The following is a 26,140-nucleotide window of genomic DNA, read 5'->3' as shown; positions in this document are numbered from 1 at the left end:
AGCTATGTTTTTCAATGTTATATAGTGGAGAAAGGCACAAGTTTTAAATTTAGAAGAAATTGAATGTATATAGGTATATAATTTATCTAAATCAGCAGAACTACACCTCTGAAGTGTTTTTTTCCATTCGAATTTAAGAGATGAATGCGACAAGTTGTCTCTTGAGAATAATTCCCACAATTTTTCTTACATTGTTCGAACGAAGAAAAATACACTACAAAGGGCAATATATAGTAACTAATTCGATTTATTTTGTTTAGACTTCAATTTAAGAATGGAGGAAAATATATAAAGTGTGTAAAAATCAAGTATATTTCTTCAGTCGTTACTCGATCGTCACAAAAGAAAGAGGTCATGGATTTTAAATTAGTGAAAAATTTTATTTTTTTCATCATGTGTACAAATGTTTCATTGACAAAAAGAATTCAAACTTTTCAATCACAAGAGTTGGGTGAGTTAAAGTGCGTCTACTCAAAAAATTTATACATGGAAAATATAAACCACAATATTTTGATAAAGTATATAGTCAATGTTACGGGTTTTATTAAGTGTTTTGTTCTTAAAAATTAAAAACTGAATTTCTCTAAACATGATTTTTAATTCTGATCAAATCTCAGACACTAATAAAAATGAGTTCTTTCTGCTTCAGAAAAAATACTCTTCGTTTGAGAGGATTCCTCTCATTTCATATGCAAATTATTCAATAAACAATATCGTGTCTATCCTGAATTAGTATTTTTCTTAATCAAAGTGGATACTCTATTGAATTAAAAGGAAACAACAAAGTTTCCACTATGAAACAAAATTTGTATTCTACTCACATATCCCAAAGTAAGAATTCTAAAATTTAATAAAAATTAATATTTTTTATTCTGTAAACTTTTTTCACACTCTGAGAGGAAAGTTTCAAATGAGACGAAAGTATAGTATCCATTGAAAAAAATACACTCATTCCAAGCATTTTCCTCTCAAACGAGTATTTTTTCAAATTAATAAATTATGTAGGGGAGAGTGACAAACAGTGGGACACACTTTTTTTTCAATGACATATTAATATGTCACTTTTATATATTTTTGAACACTTTTTGGTATTACCATAAAGTTTCAACACTTTTCTACACAATGCACATATTCTATTAAGATTATATTGTGATTAAATAAAAAATTTCAAGTTTTTGAAACTTGGTATACATTTTTCTTGTTTTGAAAGTTTGTGTTTAACAGTGCACTGAAAAAAAAGTCTGGTTAAAATAACCAGAATTCTGGTTAATCTAACCAGAATAAAAAGTTATATATACCCTTACTACTTTTTCTGGTTAAAAGTACTAGAAAATTTGGTTAAAAAATTCTGGTTAATTTTACCAGAATTTCAAGTTAATCTTACTAGAATTTCAAGTTAATCTTACTAGAATTTTTCTAGTTAAAAATTTTTGGTAAAAAAATTTCTGGTTTATCTTACCAGAAATTCTAGTTAATCAGAGAATTAATTAAATTTATTATTATTATATTATATTATAAAATATTATAAAATATGAATTAAAAAAATTTGTATTATGTACATATAAATGCAATCAAACAATAACACCTTTACACTGCAATTCTCTTAATAATGTTTATTTAAATATGATTATTCAGAATTAAAATTCTGATAAAACGTGTCGAGCACGTTTTCAACATAACCTTCAAACTATTTTCTACACGAGTTTGCCGTTCGTCAACAATTTTTTCACTTATATTATAAAATTAATTATATAACCAACCTTTAAACAGATCTTTTAATTCTCCCAAACCCCAATTTTCCAGAGCTTGGTTAACTTTTTCATCCATTCTTGCGATCCGCACGATAAACTATTCGAAAAAGAACAACAGACGCTATGCAGTGTCCGCGAACGCGCGTTTTTAACCAGAATTATTTTAACCAGAATAATTTAACCATACTTATTTAACTAGAACTGTTTAGTCTTTTTAACTATATTTTCTTGTTAAAATAACTAGAAATTTTTTAACCAAACGCATCTAGTAACTTTAACCAGAACTTTTTTTTCAGTGTGGGACATCTATTATTAAGTACCGAATAATTATTTCAATAATAATATTGCACTTGTTAAAAATCGATTTTCATTACCGAATTTATTTGGAACTTGTTACTTGGAAGTTTTCAACGTTTCTATTGACGTTTCGAAAGTTGGATTTAAAAAATTCAAAATGGCGGATTAAAAATGGCGTTCAAAAATTTCAAAAATGGAGTTAATTTTTTCGCAGTTTTTTCCTCGGGGTTTTTTGAAATATTTGAACGCCATTTTTAATTCGCCATTTTGAATTTTTTAAATCCAACTTTCGAAACGTCAGTAGAAACGTTAAAAACTTCCAAGTAACAAGTTCCAAATAAATTCGGTTATGAAAATCGAATTTTAACAAGTGCTCTCTATCCCAGCTATTTTGACTATTTGAGATATTCATTTCTTGTTATATAAATTTTCTGCGCAATTATCATTCACTTTTCAGTTTTGGGACTCAAAGTTGAAGGTTTAAGCTTTCATTCAAGCCCTCGTGAAGGTTTTTATCTTGTTGCGTTTTCATTTTACAACGCTTCAAAAAGTGCTAAAAAGGCGATTTTTTGACATACTTTAATCTCGTTTTCTACGGAACTGACAGAATGAAAAATTTTTTTTTGGGTATATTCTTGTTCAGTGATTAATCTTTCAATAAACACAAAAAATTTTAAAGAAACACGACTTGACCATTTTTTTGTAACCCAGTGTTATTTAATAATATTTTACATTTTTATAATACGATGTCAAATTTTATATAAAAAATTGCTATTAGTTTTATTCACGTTTACAGTACTGCTGATCAGACGTCATAATTTGGTCATAACCTAAAAACAATTTGGAGGAAAATTTGAATATAGTCGTTCTCTTATCAAGTGTTACATTTTAAATTACGAACAATAATTGTAATAATTATTCATTAAAAATTTTGAATTTTTTATTGTTTTTTAGCATTAAAAAATCACATTTTTAGTCGCTGTGTAAGTATAAATACGCATGCGTATAGCTGACACAACTTATAATCAATGTTGCCAAAATCCACATTTCATAAACTTAAATTTTTGCCTGTCCCACTGTTTACATTAAGCAATCGCAAGAAATTATTTAAATAAAAATTGTTTGTGAAATTTTAAAATATTTTAAATTATTGGATATTATACTTAAAAACATGAGTAAACGAAGTAACAATTACACTTTTGTTTAAAACTGTCCTATCTATGAGGCAAAATTCCTGAAATGTCCGAACAAAAAATTAAAAGTTCTCGAATTTAATCCATACTTTTCTAAAATGTTGTTATTGTTGGTGAAAGTCTAAAAATCAATTATTATTGAATTTAATAAAATAGTTTTTGAATTACAACGTTTTTAATTTTTGACTTTTGAAAAAAAAAATTTTTTTCAATGTACAATATTTATAAGTAGAATGCATAAAAGTTAACATATATATAATGATTTTTAAAGCATTTTTGACGAGATAGACGCTGTTAATAAAATTTTTTTTTTAAATAACATTTGACCTTGACATTCAAGGTCAAAATGTTAATTTACATTTATCTCAAAATCGAATTTTTTAAAATTATTTTTAACTATCTCAATGGAAAGCTTGACTAATTTCCTACAAAACATGTAATTTTCAGAGTGGGATCTTTTAATGTTTTTGAGATATTAATTAATTAATTAATTAATGTTTATAACAAATGAAATATTTTACAAACGAATAAAGTTACCGTAATTCTGAAGTTAGTAATTAAAAGTTAACGTAATTCCGCATCCAACGAGCCCTATATGAAGTATTTTGGATAAGTAGATTGTTAATAAACAATTAGTTAACATTGCAATTGTTTATTAACAATCTACTTATTCAAAATACTTCATATAGGGCTCGTTGGATGCGGAATTACGTTAATTTCAATTACTAACTTCAGAATTACGGTAACTTTATTCGTTTGTAAAATATTTCATTTGTTATAAACATTAATTAATTAATTAATTAATATCTCAAAAACTTTAAAAGATCCCACTCTGAAAATTACATGTTTTGTAGGAAATTAGTCAAGCTTTCCATTGAGATAGTTAAAAATAATTTTAAAAAATCCGATTTTGAGATAAACGTAAATTAACATTTTGACCTTGAATTTCAAGGTCAAATGTTATTTAAAAAAAAAAATTTTATTAACAGCGTGTATCTCGTCAAAAATGCTTTAAAAATCATTATATATATGTTAACTTTTATGCATTCTACTTATAAATATTGTACATTGAAAAAAATTTTTTTTCAAAAGTCAAAAATTAAAAACGGTGTAATTCAAAAACTATTTTATTAAATTTAATAATAATTGATTTTTAGACTTTCACCAACAATAACAACATTTTAGAAAAGTATGGATTAAATTCGAGAACTTTTAATTATTTGTTCGGACATTTCAGGAATTTTGCCTCCTATATAAAAATCATCATTATATTTCAAGAAAAAATTTACTCTGGTACGTCAAAAACTGTTTTTGTTTCAATTTTCTTTGAAAATAATGAATCAATGTGGCTAAAATTTTTGGAGATAGTGTGTTTTCATAAACATGGTTTACATTTAAATTTTGGTTGAGTTTCTTTAAGTAGGTTTTCAGGAAATTAAAGTGTCCTACTGTTTGTCATTCTCCCCTATATGTTAAAATTTTTTGAAAAATTTAATTCTAAACTTTTATGTGATAAATAAAAGTTTGACAGTAAAAAACAAAAAAACCCAAGTAGAAATGTGCCACTGGCATAGTACTGACCCAACACTGCCAGTCAGTATAATAGTACTGACTGCCGTACTGGGCCAGTAGTGGACCAACCCTGGCTGGTAACGCTGTCCAGTACTGATTTTGTCCCGCTCACCAGTACTAACGTAGTACTAGAATAATACTGGCATAATACTGGCAAAGTACTCATCCGGACTTAAAATCTCACTTTTTTACAAAATGCTAAAACACGCTTTCCAATGCAAATTTCATCCTTATTAGCTTATTACTCCCATTTTTACCACCAACAGGTAATGTGAAGCCAATAATAGTTAATGTTATTTAGAATATATAAAATATTATTAACAATAAATAATTAAAATAATAATTATCATTGATATTAATTAAATTATTTTATTTTTAATAAATTATTTTACAAAAAATAATTTGTGTTGTAAATTTTTTTATTTTTTTAAATTCATAATATTTAATTTTTTTTACTTTGCACTTATACTTAATTTAATAATTATTTAATAATTGATATTACACATGAACAAATATTGTACTTATAACACTTAAAACTAAGAACGAAAAATCTCGCACGCATGGGGGATCGAACCCTAAACCCTTAGAACGCAAGTCAGATACGCATACCGCACAGCCGCGCTGGCTTGAAGTGCTGACTTGAAGTAGTTCACCTAATACAAAAGTTTTGATTTCAAAGTTTGTATTATCTATTGATCACGAAAATAAAATGAATTTATTCTTAAATTTTTTAAACTCACAAAATTTTTTCAATTTTTACAAAGATTTAATGAAATAAAACTGGGTATCAATTTCAGTGAAATATTTTTAATAAATTATTTTTACCGTAAATAATATTAAAACAGACAAAAATGATTGATGAATTACATAATTAAAAATAAGTTAATAAAAGACGACTGTAAAATATGAATGGTAAAAAATTTTTTAAATTTAATATTTAATTATTAATAATATTTAAAAATTACAGTGAAAAAATTACATTTGCTTTATTTTTAAAACTATTAGAAAAAAATTCTCAACTTATTGTTATTGTATGCATGATAAATAACTTAATGCACATATTTCAATGAGTACTAAAATAACTAAAAAAAACATAAATATATTTTATATATAGGTATATAATAATACATTACAATTACATCCAAAATTTTGAGGGAAAGTATTCGAAAGAAATTAATATACATTTTTTTAAATAAAAAATCATCGTTTTCTACCTATTGAAATAATTTAAAGACTTTTTCATTTAATGTTTTTTATCACCGACATAGTACTGATTCGGTGTGAATGACAGTGTACTGCCAGTACTGGTTTTAATATTTTTTTACCTCCGACATAGTACTGATTCGGTGTATTAGTCAGTACACTGCCAGTACTGAAAGTCAATACCGACAGCCAGTATTGGATCAGTACCATGCCGGTGTTTAATTACGGCGAGCTACGGATATTTCTACTTGGGAAGTTTGAATTTTTAGATCGACAACTGAAAGCATTACAAAGGGTTATTGACTTTATGGCTGACAGACCCGAGGAAATGAATATAGATGCTATTTTTGGTTTAACTTTAGGCGAAGGTACGCTTTTCTCTTTTCTAGCGAACAGTATAGAAATATTTTTATATCAGATGATATTATGATTACATCTTTTTTCATAACTGTCAACAAAACTTTTTGATACTTAATAATCAATATATGTCAGATGTTTTATAATTTAATTGTTCTTGAATTTTTAAAGAAAATAAAATGATGAAAAAAAGAAAATTTCTTTTATAAATATCCGTTTAGCTCACTTGATAAGTGCATCATCTCATTCTAACGTGCGTTTATTAACTTGGGAACAAAAAAATAATTTAAAGAAACTTTTAAAAAAGTGCAAAAAAATAAGAAATCAAATGAAGAAAATCCTTTCTATTAAAAGCGAAATAGACTCCATTGGTAAGTATATATTATTGCTGTAAAAAAATTATATAATTCCTATTAAAATTTTTGAAAAACAAATTCGTTATCAAGTAAAAATTCTAGCCAAAAAGAATTTGGAGACAATTTATTTATTTTTAACATCATTATATTGTTGCCGTAAATATTTAATTCTATTTATATAAATATAAACGTTTGATTTATCAGGATACAGTAATCTGACTGACCCAATATATTGGACAGGTCCAATCGATTGGAAAAGTGATTTTTTAAAATCAACTGTCCCACGAAAATTAATTGCGAATCACGAGACAATTATGAATCTATTATGGAATGGAAGACCTAATGAAGATGAAAGTGACAGCTGTATTGTAGATACATTCAAGGAAGTTGAACAAAACATATGTCAAATAACGGATGATTGTGAAATGATGCTTTCGGAAGATGATAATCCCCAAGGTTTTGCCACAACACATAGACTTCTTCTCATTATGGTGTCAAAAGCCGTGAGTTGAACTGAGAAATAATTTTTTTTTAATTGAATTATACATACGTTCATTTGCTTATTTATTCAGTTTGACTGTGAGGAATTAAAAAAAATTTCGTCAGACAAACTCATTCCAAAATTTTGTTCTTCAATTTTACAAAATCTAATTGACATCGAGAGAGTTGGATTTCCGGCCCCCCTTCCGGATTTAGTTATGGAAGAAGGTACATTTATGAATTTTCATTTTTCATTTACATTCAATCCTCCACAATGACGGATCCTTCAAAATCTCCTCCGCAGTGATGGATATGGCGTGTAACATGATTTAAGCAAATTTCAGTGCCGTATTCTTTGGGAGTTAAGAAATGAAAAATAATCAAAGATGATTATGTGTAACCTGGACAGTGAAAAAATTAATTTTTTATTGGTTTGTGATTCTGATAGAAAGAAATTTTCTCTATTAGAATCAGCAATCAATAAAAAATCGATTTTTTCGCATGTAAGCCCCCTTTTCATTGCCCAGGTCACATATATTATTTAATTCTTATTCTTAAATATATTTTTAATAATTTTATTGATAACTGATTATTTCAACTAATATAAAAATTTTGATAAATAAATAATAGTTAAATTGAATTATTTCATTCATATTCTTATAATATTTAATAATTTAAATAATATTTTTTATTTACTACACTGCAAAAAGAAGTATCTTAATATAAGATGTTTTGGTAGTCATTTTTAAGATGTTTTGGTAGTAAACTTTTTAGTTGTTTGAAATATCTTAGTTTAAAATGTGAATAATATCTTTGCCAAAGTGCTTCACATATTTTTGTTAAAAAAAATTTTGAGGTTAACTATGGCCTCTTATGTAAGATGCTTAATGTATTTTATATTTTAGTAACTTCAAATTCTGACGTATCTTAGAATTTACAAGCATCTTTTTTCTAAACATCTTATGACCCCACAAATATCTTATTTCAAGTTACTTATAGAAACTTACCGAAGTAACTTACATTTTAAGATGGAAGAAATATTTTAATTCTTGTTAAAATGCAAAAAGCATCTTAAATATTAATAAGATACTTTACAAAATATCTTTTTTTAAGATGGAAGATACCATTTTTCCATATTACATCTTATTGTAAGATACCAAATAAGTCACTTATTTTTGCAGTGTAACAATTAATATTATTATTAAGTGAACAATAAAACGGAAAATTTTATAAATTTTTATCAATATTTTAATTTTAATAATAATAAATTATTTAATTAATTATTATAATAATTAATATAATTATTATCTTAATTACATTAACCCTTTAAGGACGAAATGTACAAAAATTTTTCCTAAAGTTTGGCAATTTTTTAAACCAACTAAACGCATTAAGAAAAAATTCGCAATATACGTTTCTTATGGTCCAGGAACTGCTCTTTCAAGTGGTGCATCTAAAAAAAACCGTAAATTTAAAATTAAACAAATTATAGATAATTATTTATAAAAAAACATGAATTTTCAAGGTTTTTTTTTTTACTTAAGAATTTTTTTGGGCAATGTACCATTTTAAAATATCTTCCCGAGGTACAAATATCGCGTCAAAAATGTTCAACCTTTGACATGGTGGCATAGATTTAAAAAAAAAACTAAATGTCTAAATAATATTGTTAATTAAAGTTGAGATTTTAATAACAAATACGCAGCTATTGTCAAATAATTTTAAAACTCGATTTTTAAAAATTCAAAATGGCGGATCCAATATGGCGGACGAAAAATTAAAAATTCATCGGATTCCCTCGTAAAGAGAACCCCCGAGTAACGATTTTCGAGTGAATCTGATGAATTTTTAATTTTTTCGTCCGCCATATTGGATCCGCCATTTTGAATTTTTAAAAATCGACTTCAGATTCGTAATCAGCCAAACTTTAGGCAAAATTTTTGTACATTTGGTCCTTAAAGGGTTAATATGAATATTATTTAAAATTTACACCGGACAAATAATTAATTTAATAATTAGTATGTTTTATTAAAGAACGTTTATTAAATTTTACTATATACGAAAAGTCACCCAGTGTGTGCCAAACAAAATATTTACAGGGACAGCCCTGGAAAAGTAGTGGGGGTATGACGTAGGCTCCCGTCAAAGTAAAGGATGAGAGAAGGGGAAATTTTAGGCAGATCCCTCATTGTGGAGGATTAACTGTATTTTAATATGAACTTTTTTTTATGTTCCTAGTCCTTTTATGTGGAGCACAAGGTTATTTGGAATTTATTAATGATCATTGGCTAAATATAATCTTAAACTGGCAGGAACCAAGTGGCTGTTTTAGTGCGTCTCCAAAGTAAGTATGTATAAATAAATGTAAAGAAACTAAAAACTGAAAATTGGTTTTAAGGAACCATATAATTTATTTTTAATCTCTGTATAATTAAATTATTAATCGCAATTGTTTTTAAAATTTGTTTTATTGATGAGATTTCGTTTGATAATAATATTATTTTAGGACACACAAATCACGAACACGAAGATCGTCGAATGTTATTGATTTTGGATGTGAAAATCATACAACTGGACTTGGTGTTGGTACTATTGCTTTATTCATTAGACATTATATAGAAAACGCCAACATTAATGAAGAAAACTATTATTTTGAATAAATTTTTATAATTTTTGTGTTTTATTCCTTCACATTGATATAGTTTCGCACTGGTGACGACAAACTTCACATTGATTTAATACCTTTAAAACCCATATGTCAATATAGCCTAAAAAATACGAAATTTTTAATTTACTTTATCTTCGAAAATAGCTTCGGGACCAATGCGAAATTTTCAGTGAATGTATATGTAGTGTGTATTTAAATAATTTTCGAAACCCCATATTTTTTCATTTTTCTCCAAGAAAGTTATTGACTTTCAAAAATAGTGAAAATAGACAAAGTAGCTATTTTATTTTTTAAATTTTTCATACTTATGAATAGAAAAGAAGAAAAGTGCAAAGAAATTCTAAAAGTTTATGGCAAGAACTTCATATTTGGTAAGTTTTTATTTAATTTAATGTTTTCTATTTTTTATAATTAATGAATAAAAATCGCAAAATTAGGTTATTTGACAGGTGCACTTGGAAATCATATTTTATATATTACTTCACATCTTTAAATAATTATATCAATTGATAATGATAAATTTATTCATTCTTAGTAAATTCCAATAATTTTTTTTTATTTTTATGGTAAATTCTATGTTTTTTTGCATATTTTCTAATGGCTAAAAAATTGACAGTTTTTAGCACCTCATATACTTTAAATTCATATTTTACAATAAATATTTAAATTTTTAATAAAATTCTTTTCATTTCGTGATCTTGATAACTTCAAAATCATTCCTGCAAAGTATTATAATTTTTAAAAATTAGTCAGCGACCACTTTAGTTGAAATATAATGGTTTGACCCAATAATAAAATTGTGTACATTATTTATTAATGCTGTACAATTTAATCTCAATGGACATTAATTTCTTCGACTGTACATATAAATTTTACATTCTATAACATTATTTATCTTTGCTGTACTTTCCTTGTATAGCAACTTACATTAGTGTTCTTAAAGTATACAATGATTTGCAATTAAATTAAATAAAACAGTAATTAATTTTTAATTTATTTTGTTTATTAATAGGCAGATTATAAATGTCAAAACTCTCTATCTTATTTTATTTTCAATTCCTATTTTTTTTATCACACTAACTCGTTACAAAAAATTAGACGTGTTGTTTCATCTATTTGTAAAATACAATTATATATTTACTTCAATAATAATTGTTTACAAGAAATAATTTAATAATTAATAACACAAAAATGAAAAAAAAATTAAAATAAAATCGGCAATAACAAGAACTATTTTTTTTTTTTGCAATTAACGACCTTAATTCTTTAGTAATAAATAGTTTTTATTATTTTTTTAAATTTCATTATCGATACAAAATTAATGACTATTACAGAAATAAAGAATTTTAAATATATGTATATTAAATTTTTTAAAAAATTTAAAAATATACATAAAAGAGTTTAAATTAAAGAAAAAAAGAAATTTTCAGTTAATGAATAGTCTCGCCTTTAACTCTCGCCATGAAATATTAAATTAAAAAAAAAGACTTGTATATTGAAATGTGTGTATATATTGTGGAAGGAAGTTCTTGTTTCTATGTGGCACAATTCCCGAAATAATTAAAACGAAGCACAAAAGAATGCAGATATTTGGCTGCTTATGGGACTAAATTGATGCAATTTAGTATACATTTTTCTTAGAACCAATTGAAATTTTTTTTCGTATGTATGTGTGTGTTATTTTTACAAATTCATGGAACATATAAAAAAAGCTTCACTGTTTCATACAATGATTTGATTATAAAATTCAATATTATAACTTACGCCAATGATTTTCGACAAATTTTTTATGATTCCAACTTAATCCACTGAATGATATTTTATAATTTAATTTTGATAAGTTATAGAAAATGTTGAACTTTTTATCACTGGCAGTTTATCTCTTGCAGTATATACATATATATAAGGCGGTCACCTTAAAAGAGGAAGATATAATTAAAAAGCTAAAGAAGGCTTGAAAAATGACTCTTAAAACAGGAGAGACCGCATAGTGCAATAAATGCTAAAATTCGAAACCACGATTTCAGCGAAGAAGGCGTCTGTCTACTCACAATGGGCATGATTTCACAGATTTTCGTCTACCTGACTCTTCAAGTCTTCACAGCTTATATAGAGACCAAGCATCAAACTCTGAAGCATTCCTCCTTAGAAACTGTTATTTAAATTATTATTATAAGGCCATAAATTCTAACATAATATTCAATATCCTCATCAATTTTAATTATTTATTTCTATGACCTTGCCTCTTGGAATTCTTTACGATGATATCATTCATTATCATCATCATCATCATCGACAATCGGTTTATATGTATTTTATTTTTTGCGACGATGTAAGGGTCACAACCTTGGATTTAACATGTCAGATTTTTTTTTTAATAGAACACCTTTAAATCAGTTTAAATCTTTAACATTTTAATTCATTAATAATTCACCACCACACTGACAATCCCGTGAAATAAATAAAGTAGAAAATTAAAATTACCACCAGTTTTACATTGGTGATTGGTAATGAAGGTTTCGCTAAAAGATTTTCAGCAATTATCTCGAGGAAGGATTCAAAAAAAAATGTAAGAAAAGTGATTTTGATACTATTTGTTTGAAATGCATGCATGAGTGTGCTTGCTGTTATGACATAGCAGAGCAAAGCAGTGTTGCACGGAAAGAGTGTGGCAAGGGAGGGAAGAATGTGAGAGAATTCATTCATAAATGCGTCAATGGATGCGACTGTGAGGGAGAGTGAGAGACGATTGCGACCACCCGTTTTGCTGTCCCGCGCGCATCTCTCGGAACAGCAGCAGCAATAATAGCAGATAGCTTTTACCCCCTCATTCTCTCTCTACTGTGTATAACTATTTCTCTTTTCCATTCTTCCATTCTCTTCCTTTTCTTACTATAAGTGTGTTGTAAAATGTATTAAGTACATTCTCTCTCTCTCTCTCTGACCTGAAGCAATTTCAATTCTATACAATAAGAATGAATCGACTCTCATCATTGTCAGAGCATATACCAAAGATTACCGAGATTCGAAAATTTACGCATTTTTCTAACTGTATATATAAATAAAAAGAAATTTTCGCATTTTTCAACAATTTTAAATTTGAGATGATAAAAAAACAATCCTTATAGGATTTATATTTATATAGGAACCCATGCATATATAACATCGTAAATCCATTAAAGGTGGGCGTATAAGGGACCAACACATATTTTCTGCAGGTTAGCTAACTTTTATTTTAATATATTACGTGATAACTCTCCGCAAAATGAACAGGAAATGAATTTTGATTTGAGAATATTATAAATTTTTTCAAACTGTAAGTAGCGATGAACAAAAAGTTTCTTGAATGAAATTATATAGTTATCTATTAATTATTGTATTAGTATATTAAATTGTAATCCTAAAATTACAACAAAAAAATTTTCATTTGAACTCTTTTTTTTATAAATTATGATAAAAGTGCGACCCTAATGTCAAATTGAAAATCAAATGTAAATATATTGTAAAATGTAAAATGTATGTATATATAATTATTGAAAAGATTAACTGACATGTGTCATAAAAGATTTTTACTCCTAGAGACAATATATACGTATAGCTGAATCAGTCGCGATACGCGTTATCATGTTCAGGTTCTTTACCGCTCAGTAAAAATGCAGGTTGTATGGTCTACAATCTTTTTTAATGAAACGATAGAGGCCTCAAGTTACTCGATAAAACATATAATATTCTCGGAACTAATATGTTGAATTGACATTTTCCATTACAAACGCTACTTCTTTGAAAAATTACCTATTTCATTGTATTCAATAAATCTCGCACTGTTTAAACAAATGCTTTTGATTAAAATCTCTGTTATAATTTTATATGCATATAATGAAAAATATTTTAAATTAATAATTGCTTATAACTGACATTATAATAACTTCAAAAAGGGACTCAAATTCAGTTATGAAGTAATTTTAAAAAAAAATTAATTATTAATTTTTAATAAAACATTAAAAGTGTTTTAATGGGTTAGTCCACTGACTTTCGTCTAATAGTGGTTGCGACCAAATTTTTAAAAAATCCAGTTTTAATATATGTGAAACTCGATGATTCCCTGAGTTCATTAACCATAATATTATGGTAAAAATTTTATTCCCTTTAAAAATATTAAATATCAAAAGTAGGAGGTTCACAATGTGATTTTGTAACCTTAAATTTTTCAATTTTTTTAAAAACGCTATTATTAAAAAACTATTAAAAATTAGATGTTGGAACTCAACAAAAACATAAATCACTTTATTCTGCACAGAGGAACGAAAGAATTATTGCAAAAATTTATTATTTTTGGATGATATACGATTTTAAAAAAAATTCTATTTAAATATTCTCAAGATTTTTATTTACTTATAACTTTTTTGTCGGTGCTCCGAAAAAATTGAGGTTTTGCACAAAGATTTTTTATAATATTCTTTACCTTCTATTAAAATCTTACGAAGGTGTTTTGCTTCGTTTTGGAGATATTAATTTTCAAAATTTTTTATTTAAAAAGGTTAATTAAAATACTTGAAGTTAACTGACCAATTTCAAATCGCTACATTTTAATATATTTTTATAAAAAATGGAGCAGTTTGAATTTGGTTAGTTAACATCAAGTCTTTTAATTAACCTTTTAAATAAAAAATTTTGGAAATTAATATCTCCAAAACGAAGCAAAACACCTTCGTAAGATTTTAATAGAAGGTAAAGAATATTATAAAAAATCTTTGTGCAAAACCTCAATTTTTTCGGAGCACCGACAAAAAAGTTATAAGTAAATAAAAATCTTCAGAATATTTAAAAAATATTTTTTTAAAATCGTATATCATCAAAAAATAATAAATTTTTGCAATAATTCTTTCGTTCCTCTGTGCAGAATAAAGTGATTTATGTTTTTGGTGAGTTCCAACATCTAATTTTTAATAGTTTTTTAATAATAGCGTTTTTAAAAAAATTGAAAAATTTAAGGTTACAAAATCACATTGTGAACCTCCTACTTTTGATATTTAATATTTTTAAAGGGAATAAAATTTTTACCATAATATTATGGTTAATGAACTCAGGGAATCATCGAGTTTCACATATATTAAAACTGGATTTTTTAAAAATTTTGTCGCAACCACTATTAGGCGAAAGTCAGTGGACCTTGCAGTGGACTAACCCTAATGCATCTGTAAATAATATCAATAAAATTTTTACTAAAATTGTTTTATTTATTAGTAATACGAAAATGTGAAGTTAAACATATAACTTTTGTTTTGAGTGCTTGTACTCTTCAACACATTTTTTTCTCTGACAATAATAATTTTTGGAAACATTTTGTTATAAATGCAATATATTACTTTATTGTTTTTATTAAATTGATTTATGTATAATGTATAATAGAAAATGAAATATGTTTAGAAAAATAAATTTCTGTATAGGAGATATTTGAATAACGCTTGAAGGCATTAGAATATATATAATCCCTATTTTGCTCTATTCGTTTTGTTTTAATAAACAGATGGGACATCAGTTTATATAATGTAAAATTCATAGAAAATAGTTTATAATAGTATTTTAAATTACCTAAATTCAGTACTGGATATATAATTTATTACAAAAACTTCTTTATATAAATTCTACTTAAGAGTTTCTTCTATATATAAAAGGGTAAGTCCACGTCAGAAATATTAGAATTTGCAAGTGGTTCTTCGATTTTAATGATACTTGGTAAAATTATAGCTTTATATAAGAGCAATGTGTAAGTATAAGGAATTTTTAAAATATCTAAAATTGTAGGAGTTATATCACTTTTAATTTTGATACTGCATTTTTTCTTTCCTTTATATCTCGGACAATTTTCAACCGATTTTGATGAATCAAAAACGATTTTTTTCAGAAAATTACGTATTTTCAGAAAATTTTAAAATAAAAATAAAATTTTGTTATTTAAATAGAAAAAAGTAAAAAACAAAATTTTTTTTAGATTTTTTTTCAATTTCGACCTCTTTTTTTTATTTTTAATTTTTTAATAATATTTCTTTTTATTTTATCTTTAATTTAAAAAAAAATTCATCCTGGAGACTTTTTTAGATCTCGTGATATCGTTCTTTAAATATCCACATCTCAAGAAAACTAGGATCGAGATTTGTGTTTCTACTTTCATTTATTTTATAATATTATTGTTACAAACTAGAAACTTTCGCGTAATAATGTTTTTATTTTTAAATTACTTGACTAAAACAAGTGAAAATTCAAGCAAATCAATATTTTATTAATAGATTTGAAGCAAAGTTTTTATTTTTTGTAATATTTATAATTTAAAATAAATTGTAATGAAACCTTAACATTGCAACCTGAAATTGTAGCTGAAGTTTTTAGCGCTTTCTTTTAGAGGATTCTAAAACAAATAGTTATTCATAACCATAAAAAATTTCAACAAACAAATGAAAGTAATGATAGAAGCAAGTCCTGCGGTTTTCAAATTGATGAAGACTTATAATACTTAAAGGACGATATCACGAGATCTAAAAAAGTCTCCAGGATGATTTTTTTTTTAAATTAAAGATAAAATAAAATGGAATATTATTAAAAAATTAAAAATTAAAAAAAAGAGGTCGAAATTGAAAAAAAATCTAAAAGATATTTTGTTTTTTACTTTTTTCTATTTAAATAACAAAATTTTATTTTTATTTTAAAATTTTCTGAAAATACGTAATTTTCTGAAAAAAATCGTTTTTGATTCATCAAAATCGGTTGAAAATTGTCCGAGATATAAAGGAAAGAAAAAAATGCAGTATCAAAATTAAAAGTGATATAACTCCTACAATTTTAGATATTTTAAAAGTTCCTTTTACTCACACATTGCTCTTATATAAAGCTATAATTTTACCAAGTATCATTAAAATCGAAGAACCACTTGCAGATTCTGATATTTCTGACGTGGACTTACCCAAAAGAAAGGAGTGTTATTTTTCCATTTTGGATTAAGATATTTGTGTACATAAGTCGTGTTTCCCCATTTTAAGCATATAATAGTAATATAATAGAACATTTCGATTTAGAAACAATGTCAGAATTCAGAACAATGAAATAATGGACTAATAAAATAATAGTCTTTTCACATTTATAAAGATTTACATATATGTGAATATGTCGCTTATGTATACCTTTTTACTTCGTACTGCAGATATACTGCAGATACTGCTGAAATTAATGTTAAGTAAAATAATTGTAAATGTTTAAAATATTCACAAATATTGTGAAATGATCAATGAGATAAAAATGAATTTTTTTAAAGATATATATATATATATATATATGTGTGGGAGGTTTTCGGCTACTATATGAGACACAGTGAAAAAATATTTCATTTTGAATGAAAACGGAGGCAACAAAGGAATACTTTTTCAAGAACAGAGATATACGCCTAAAGTGTGGCAAATCGTTTTCAAATTCTTCAAACACACAATGTTCGAAAAAATGTCGATTGTTGAATTGGCGGAGGTCACTTATATATATGTATAACCTTCGGAGAAAACACGTCTCTGTTAAAGAAGAGCATTTGCTTGGTCAAGTAATTACAAAGAGCATAGCCCAAGAGCAAACACAGTCTGGCACAACCTGTCAACTCGAGGCGCCTCTCCTCTGTTCATTCAAACTCTCACAGCATCCATTGAGAGGTGAAGTCCTATACACATATAAGAAAAGACTCGACATAGTAAAATTGCAAACCACTATTGGTGCAAGTGCAACAAGAGGGCGCGCAGGTCCTTTCTGGGAAAAGCCTAATCTCAAATTCCCCCAGGGGAGGTCCAGTCCTACATTTTTCGGTGGATCACTTTCTCAAAAAAGCAGAGCAAGACAAAGAAAGGCGGCTCTTGAGAAAAGCAATCTATATATATATTGTATATGAAAATTTAAAAGCCGGATGTTCGAGACCATCCGGAAGACAAAAACTCTCATTGAAATGGGTGCTGATTTTCATTATTATGTGGCGCTAAAGCTAACACTATATACTTTTCAGAAAGAATGTCATTCATCCTTTTGACATATTCTCAATGGCGAATGAAAGCATCGTTCCAAGAGATTTTTCGAGTCCCAACGCCAAATTAATACTTTGTATATATATGCATGTCTGATATTTACTTGAATTTTTTCGACCCAAATGGCTTTCATTCGACGGTCCAAATTATAGAATCAAACGCACAATATTTCGGCTATAAAAGAAACTCTCAACATGTATATATTTTCTATCTTTTCAACAATTTCCTTTGCTCTCTTTATTGAAAGAATTTGAACGCTTTCAATGAAAGAAATTGGAACTTATATATTTTCAACATTTTTACTATATAACGTTAAAATTAATTCTTTCTTTAAATTTACGAAATTAGTCTGCAGAAACTATATATTTTACATTTCTGTCACTCTATATAGGCATTAATGATTACACGAGAAACTCCTTTTTTGCGTGTATTTCACAATATTTTTATTTAACTTGTTTTATACAAAAGATGATAAATAATTGCTCAAGAAAGAAAAAAAAATTTTTAAACTTTGAGATATTTAAAAATTTTTGTTTTGATACGATAATTTATAAATTTACTACATTAACTGCGGGAGAGGAAAATTTTGACTTAAATCTGTTGATTTTGTTGTCACGTGGTGTTTATGTGTGTGTGGCGCTAGTCGACTATAGCCGGGCTATGAAAGAATAAACAAACCACACGTGAAACAGAGATAGAGTACGAAAAAAAAGGACAAAGAGAGTAGAAGAAAAGAATATAAGGACCAGAGAGAGGAGAAAAAGTGGAAAGATTCCGCATCTTTTAAAGGCCTTAGGTCCACGGTCGTTGCTGAATGATTCTGGGAACTTTGAAGACGAATGTGCACTGACCCGCGGCCTGAGAAAGGTTGGGTCTAACCCTGATCAAATTCAGCTAGCTCGATTTATTTAAGCATCTTCAAAGATGGTACCATTAAAAGTTGTTTTCGTAACGTGAGAAGTAAATATAGGATATATAGTGGAGCGAGAATTTTCAATAAATAACAAATATGTTTATTTCAAAAAAAATTTCTTGTTACTTGGAGTTAAGAATATTAAAAATTAGAACCTATAATTAAGTTATAGTTATAGTTATAGTTAAAACTACTGTTAAAAATTGTTATTTTTAGGCTTTGTGTAGTTGAAAGAAGAATTACTTATTAGTTGGAGAAAAAAATTAGACTTATTGTTTTCATGTAGTTAAAATAAGTGTTAAAAATAGTTATTTTTATGATTTATGTAGTTGAAAAAACCAATTTTTCATAGTTGCAGAAAAACTACTAAACTTAATGTTTTTATGTAGTTAAAATAAGTTGCAAATATTTATTTTTATGATTTGCGTGTATTTGAAAGAACCATTTCTTCCTAAATGCAGAAAAACAATTAGACTTACTGTTTTCATATAGCCATAGTTGTCTTAACTATACTTTTTGTTAATAGGCGCCTCCTGGAAACATGAAAATTAGTTACTGCAACCGAAATGAAACAGTTAATTTGACTGACAAAAAATCATTGAAATAACTTACTTTATTTGGTTAAATTTTTACTAAACTTTACATTTAATCTGACAATTTTTACATATAGTTGTTTCAACTACTGTTTGTTCATAGGCGCCTCCTGGAACTAGGAGAAATAGTTCAAATTTAGTCAAATTTACCATGAATTATTTTGAGTGTATAGTTTTACGATAATTATGAAATTTATGCATTAATTTTATTGTATATTCAAAAATCCTTACAATTTCACAATTTTAAAATTTTTAAATGAATTTTTGAACATACGGCAATTTTGATGAATTCAAAAAGTTAAAAACTTGTTATAAATACAAAAAGCAAAGTCATATATGTAAAACAACAAACATCATTCTGACTTTGTTGGAATTTTTATCTTCATAATAAGAATCATATAATAAGAAAACTATAAGATTTCACTTTAAAATGCAAATATAATGTCTGATCTTTTTTGTTTAGAGCAGAAAAGGCAAACGAGACTGAGATAATTTTCTCCTATTCATCTTGTTCGTTCTATTGTAATGAGGGGTTTCACGCAGTCGAGATCCGGTAGTTTTATTGACTTCTAAAAATTGTGAGAAAAACATTCCTCAGCCTCAAAATCGAAAAGCAGGCGCCACGACTGTTTAAAAAGATGGTTTTTCAAACAAAACAACAACATTTTCCATTCATCTCTGAATTCTACAGAATTTTTAGAATAAAAGGGTGACATTTTGTAAAAGTTATACTACTTTTTTTTAAGTGCATGACGCCAAAGTCATTCAGTTCCAAAACGACAATCAAAAATACTGAATGGAAAATTTTATCGTTTTAGGTCAGTTTTTAATGGCCGAATATTTGGAATATTCTTCATTTTTTTGTGACATTTGTAAAGTTGAAAAAAGTCCGGCGACTCTCTTAAAATGTATATATAAAGAACTGAAAAAATTGAAAACTTGATCTATTCATAAATGACGAGAATATGTATGTAATAATTAACTGATGCGGAAAAAGTAAAAGTGACAATAAGATAAATATTGTTTTCAGTTTTGTGAGTTGATTGCTGTTTTTTCCTGGCATTCCGCAGTGATGATTGTTTTAGGTAGTAAGTTGTTTGCATTGTCTGAAAAGCAGATTCCAAGGAAGAAGCGCGTCTGCATCCCAAGCAGCCGCACCAAAATCTCATTGACTACACTGAGAATCACTCCTCCCCCACCACTCGACTACATATACATATATACGATTCTTGGATGAATATTTTTACATACAGACATTTTCTATAACTATTCTTCACGTCGATAACCTCAGAATGGGACATTCTTATCACGTGCCAATACTGACTTTTGTATATATATATATATATATATATATATATATATATATATATATATATATATATATATATATATATATATAGTATTAACGTATTTCCAGTGCGCGGTGGAATCTTTTCTAAAAAGCCGCATTACAAAGATTCTAACTCAAATTTTTTACATGTTAAGAGCAAACATTTTTTAACACAAAACCTCTCACATTTCATTTATTATTTCTTTATCGATTTTGTACTATTATCAATATTATTCAAAATTATTGTTGTTAATTACCCGTGTAGAAATTTCTCTATACCAGGGCCCTGATGGTAGTGAATAATAATCTGATCCCGATCAGGGACTGTTCAGGGCCACGAGAAAATGTGGATTTCCTAATCACATCCGAGCCATGGCAAAATTTCTACACGAGTATTAACATTCATATTTATTTCAGAAAAACGATTCATAAAATAAGTTAATTTTACTGAAAAAAATTTATCCGAAATCTTCAACTACCTTTTATGGTAGTTGAGTGAAAAGAAGTTAAAACAATTACTTTCTTAGTTAGTTTAACAATGTTTGTGTAGTTAATTTCATTATTTCTTAAGAAGTTAAAAATTAGTAGTACAATTAACTTAAAAATGTAGTTAGAATTTAAAACTAACTACAAAATTTTATTATATCAACTACATTCTTAGTTATATTAACTACTTTTTAGTAGTTAATACAACTTTTAAAATTGAGTTGAGGACCTATTGTACTATACAGGGTAGTTAAAAAGTAGTCAAATCTACACAGAAAACTAAAAGGCATTAAAATAAGCTGCAACGCTTCTTATTTTAATCCAATTTTGCTTATTTTAATCCATTTTGGTATTAAAATAAGCAAATTTGGATTAAAATAAGAAGCGTTGCAGCTTATTTTAATGCCTTTTAGTTTTCTGTGTACTACTTATTTTTTTGAGTGTTGAATTAAAAAGTCTTCAAGTTGATAATATTCCTTATTTTGCTTTTATCAAAAAATGAATAAGGTTTCCAATGCATAAACTCGCTCATGAACAGGAAAATTTCAAATACAATCGTCTTTCAAAATTTTGTATTAAATTTTAATTATCTGCTTTAAAATAAAATTTATTCCTTTGCGCTATACAATTTATATATAGATTTAAAATGATTATGGAAATAAAATGTTCCATACAATGTATATGTGAATGGATGAATAAAATATTTGTCGATTCTTTTTTTTTTTGCATTTATATAGCAATCGTCCAATTCGGGTTATCTTGACTAAAGTTGATAAAGGTCAGGGTTCCTCTATAATTATATTACAATGTGTTATATACTGCCGAAGTTTCTTTCGCCGTCAAATTCCATCAAGTGTCTGAAATAATCGCTCGATAAGCATTTCCGCTCCTTTTTGATAAAATTGTACACGGCACTAAATATGGCATTACATTTCTATATACCTTATAGTACGACTACAACCGGTAGATATAAAAGAAAAACAGTAATCTTAAACTTGCGAGGTTATATATACTATATATTGGTTTAGTAAAACCTTATCTATATGTGTACATTGTATGCATATAATGAAATAGCTATGTTCGAAAAATATCAGTAATAGATTTTGTTTACGATTTTTATCAAAAATTAATTTCAAAATTTTTAAAGCATATATAGGAAAAAAATACTCTTCGCTTGAGAGAATTCATCTTATTTTAATGCAATTTTTTTCTCTGCAATCAATACTATCACTATCAAATCTAAAAGTTGGAATGAGATTAGAAACTTTTTTCTAATTTTCAAATGGAGAATTGAAAAACTATTTACAGCCTCGTATTGGCCCACCCATGTTAATCCTCTGTTTAATTTCATTGCCACGTGCATTCTTGATGTAAAAACAGGACCTCTCTCCCTCCAAAAATCATTCATATGTTCCTGGTATTGTATAACGACTTGGAATTGATTTTGTGAACTGATGGCTCTCAATCTCTAAGTTGAAATAAGAAATAAAGACAACGATGTTTGAGCAACTCTTTTGGCTCGCAGGAATGCTCCTTCGAATTGGTTTGATCCCTTTCAATATATCCACGTGCCGACTTTCTTTTTTCTTTGCAATCCTTTCCTTAAGAGGATTTACTTTTTTGTACATTTCAAACTATATAGAATTTATTCCATATATCAATTTCACTTGTACCTTGTTGTTTATAAACATAAAATATTATTTAAACTGAAATTATTTAATTTGAATTTAATGATTCCGTTCATTTTTCAATGACTTTTGACCTAATTTTTGACTTAATGTTTGATCCTTGAACTGCGTGTATATTAAATGTTGAAATTGTGTTCCAGCAACTATCATATGTTTTTTATGATAAACTATATAAAATTTTAAGTAACAAATTGTAGACATAAAAAAAATGAGTTAAATATTTATTAATTAATTAGCTGTCTAATTTGTGAAAAGCTAATGAATTTAGATTTTTATGTTGAAATAAATTGTACGAAATAATTACACAATATATATATATAGAAAGAAGTGTGAATTGTGAATGACTTGGCGCCAGAGACTTGCAATTACGACCTTATACGCACAGATGGGAGGTATTCCATGAGCTTTATCTTGATGCACTTACTATTTATGAGCAATGAACGTTGTTACGTAATGTACGAGACAAGACTAACAATATATTGTGTATGTATTGGTAAAATTAAATTGATATTGGAAAGCTCTCTTATTTACATATATACTAGTTACCTACATATAAATAGAAAAATGGAATGTACACTTATAGCTATAAGGAAATTGTTGTTGTTGTTGTGTCTTTTGGAATGTGCCATTACGGCAGTATAGCACCTTTACACTGGAACTCATGTAATTCACTTCGAAAGTTTAGTGTCGAAAAGTACGCCCTTTTACCGCCTAGCAGCGTCAACAATTACCGTGCCAAAAGCCACCTCCTCGTTTTTAGTCTATATCTCGTGCAGCGTCGCGTCGAAGCCGACTGATCATCTTCCACAACCAAAACTCGTACATACCGACAACTTTCGAGCACTCCAACATTGTAATTATGTTAATAATTGAGTATCAGGATTTTTATGGGTTTCGCCTACTTAGAATATCAGCTTGTGGGGTTTGGTATGCCCTATAGTCGAAAATATGCAGGTGCATGCAAAATTTTTTTTGCAAGAGTAATTCCCTCCTAGAGTATAAATGAGGTATTCATACGTGTGGTCTTGTTCTCTTCTTTTTCCACGTTTTATTTTTTTTCACATTTAGGTACTAAGATCAGTATCATTTATTTAAAGCCCACTTGTTTTATATAGACAAAATGAAGGAAAATGATTTTGAAAAAGTACTTTTTCCTATTTCTAAATATTGAGTGGAGGAGCTTGATTTTCTGTATGGAAAAAAAGTTTTTGACAAAAGAATGCATCTAAGCGTTAAAAAAAAAATGCTGAGAAATAGGCTATATCTTCGGCTCGATCTTCGACACTCTTAAGTCTCTTTTGGGAGAACAGGTTCAATAAGGGTTAACATTCATTCATTATCGTTTGCACATAGAAGAAACCGAACAACAGCGGCTGTTCGTCTAACAAAGTCGTTCTCAGCCATTCATGCTTGGCTAAATACAAAGAAAAATATTTAGAACCATTCAAATAAACCGAAAACAAACGATATGTCCGCGTGTTACAAAATTATTTCTACAATAATTTCAGAATTTTTTTCTAAACATCAAAAATTGTTCATGATTCTGATTAACTTTGCAACTTTGCTGGTGCAAGCGAATAGAAAGCATTGACCTTCGTTTGAAGTTCGGCGAAAACAAGTTGACAAAAAAGGAGACACGCAGCTCTTTTCACGAAGGGTGATCCTCTCTATTTGGTCATGAGAGGCCAATCCCTGGGTCTTTAGGTCTCAAGGGTGGGAACCGTCAGGAAATTTAAACTAAGACAAGTTTTTCTTTCAAATTCCAAGCTCTATCTTCAAAGAATGCCATTCTTTGTACATATGAAACATGAAAAAATTGCTCAGGCGTTTAATCATTATTTTAGTAATAATGATAATAATATAATTAATATTATAAATGTGTACCTATAAGAAGAATCTGAAGCAGGAGAAGAAAACTTTCCTTTTTTTTACTAGGAAAAAAAAAAGTAGAAGAAGAAAGGCAATGAGAAAAATGAAAAAAGAATATAGAAAAGTAATAGAAAAAAAATACTATCACAAAAAAGAAAAAGCGTTCTTTAATACAAATGCTGACAACCTGAGGACAAAGTGGGCGTGTCTCTTTACTTTTCACAAATATATAGTTTAAAAAAGAAACTGCGCATGACTTCAATGTATTTCAAGTGTGTCATAAACTTTGGCAGTTTAGGAAGACGATCGTTCACACCTAACCTCTTTGACCAAAATTATCTTCCAACCAATTACTTCGTTATCGCTTTTTAAAAAAAAAAAAAAAAGTTTTACGTTAGTTTCGCGTGCAGTGCCCTTAAATGACCGTTTATTGAAAATCCTTCAGAAGGGGCCACACCGGCTTGTTTCCAACCATCAGCTAACTTGTCGGCTGAATAATTATTAGCGATTTACAGAGGTTAGATGACCGACGCAACGTGCCCATAAGCGATCATCAGGGCGCGACGTCTGTTCGTAGAATCACCTGTAACCGCAGATGAGACAAGGTGGTCCAAACTGGTATATGAAATACTAAAAGGGATGGCGGGCGGTGAAAAGAACTCCTTTTGCTTCCCCATTCTTTGTTTTTCTTGTAAAATTTACTTTTTATACAAAAATCAAATTAGTTTAGATTAGACTTTAACCAATCAAAATATACATATCATTCACTTTTGCATATTATGAATTTGCGCTTTAATTCTATACACTGAAAAAAAATTTATTTGGATCAAATAAAAAGTATTTGATCCAAATACATCATTTACTTACATTGGCCCAGTAATGTCTGACGAAGTATGGCAAACGTTACTGGACCAGTACTGGCGATCAATTCGTTCCATTATTGGGACAATATTGGCACCAATTCTCGATTATTCTAATTTGCCATTATTAGGCCTTCTCTATCCCATTACTGGGCCAATATTGGCACTGCGTCTCAGTTACTCCAATTTTCCATAATTAGGCCGAACTCCGTCACACTACTGGGCCAATATTGGCACCAATACTTGGTAATTCTACTTTTCCATAATTGAGACGAACTCTGTCCCCTTACTGGGTCATTATTGGCTCATTGACGGCTGAAATGTTGAATTTATTTTGACAAGTCATTTTTTCCAAAGTTGTAACGAATCTTGGCCCAGTAATGGCGCATTAATGGCTGAAATGTTCCTCAAATGCAGCTTATCAAAACATTTTTGTGTTGAGATTCCCATATCCGCGTATAGTGTAGTGGTTA

General features: G+C 27.7%; 1 protein-coding gene across 3 annotated transcripts; it reads left to right on the top strand.

The window, feature by feature from the left end:
* The first annotated feature begins 233 nt into the window (after positions 1 to 233).
* On the top strand, positions 234 to 9,883 carry LOC127286572 (UPF0764 protein C16orf89 homolog). 3 transcript variants are annotated; one of them, XM_051313054.1, is made up of 8 exons: positions 234 to 451; positions 650 to 831; positions 6,286 to 6,384; positions 6,595 to 6,744; positions 6,934 to 7,232; positions 7,302 to 7,437; positions 9,448 to 9,553; positions 9,716 to 9,883. In XM_051313054.1, the coding sequence occupies exons 2-8, from the start codon at positions 795 to 797 to the stop codon at positions 9,867 to 9,869; spliced, it is 981 nt and encodes a 326-aa protein (XP_051169011.1). In that variant the 5' UTR covers positions 234 to 451; positions 650 to 794; the 3' UTR covers positions 9,870 to 9,883. The 3 variants fall into 3 exon arrangements, with proteins under 3 accessions (XP_051169011.1, XP_051169010.1, XP_051169012.1); XM_051313053.1 differs by lacking the exon at positions 650 to 831 and having other exon boundaries at positions 235 to 451; XM_051313055.1 differs by lacking the exon at positions 650 to 831 and having other exon boundaries at positions 235 to 451; positions 9,448 to 9,557.
* The last annotated feature ends 16,257 nt before the right edge of the window (positions 9,884 to 26,140 follow it).

The sequence above is a fragment of the Leptopilina boulardi genome, unplaced genomic scaffold, assembly GCF_019393585.1.
Source record: "Leptopilina boulardi isolate dan_hultmark-lab unplaced genomic scaffold, ZJU_Lbou_2.1 LbouV2_362, whole genome shotgun sequence".
Taxonomy (NCBI): Eukaryota; Metazoa; Arthropoda; class Insecta; order Hymenoptera; family Figitidae; genus Leptopilina; species Leptopilina boulardi.
The sequence above is the reverse complement of the archived record's forward strand: the minus strand, read 5'-3'. Positions and strand labels throughout refer to the sequence as shown.

Excerpts from the sequence above, each read along its gene's own strand:
- LOC127286572 (XM_051313053.1), top strand. The coding sequence starts at position 355 with ATGGATTTTAAATTAGTGAAAAATTTTATTTTTTTCATCATGTGTACA. Across the intron at positions 7,438-9,447 it reads GGATTTAGTTATGGAAGAAG|TCCTTTTATGTGGAGCACAA; the intron begins GTACATTTATGA and ends TTATGTTCCTAG. Across the intron at positions 9,554-9,715 it reads TGTTTTAGTGCGTCTCCAAA|GACACACAAATCACGAACAC; the intron begins GTAAGTATGTAT and ends ATATTATTTTAG.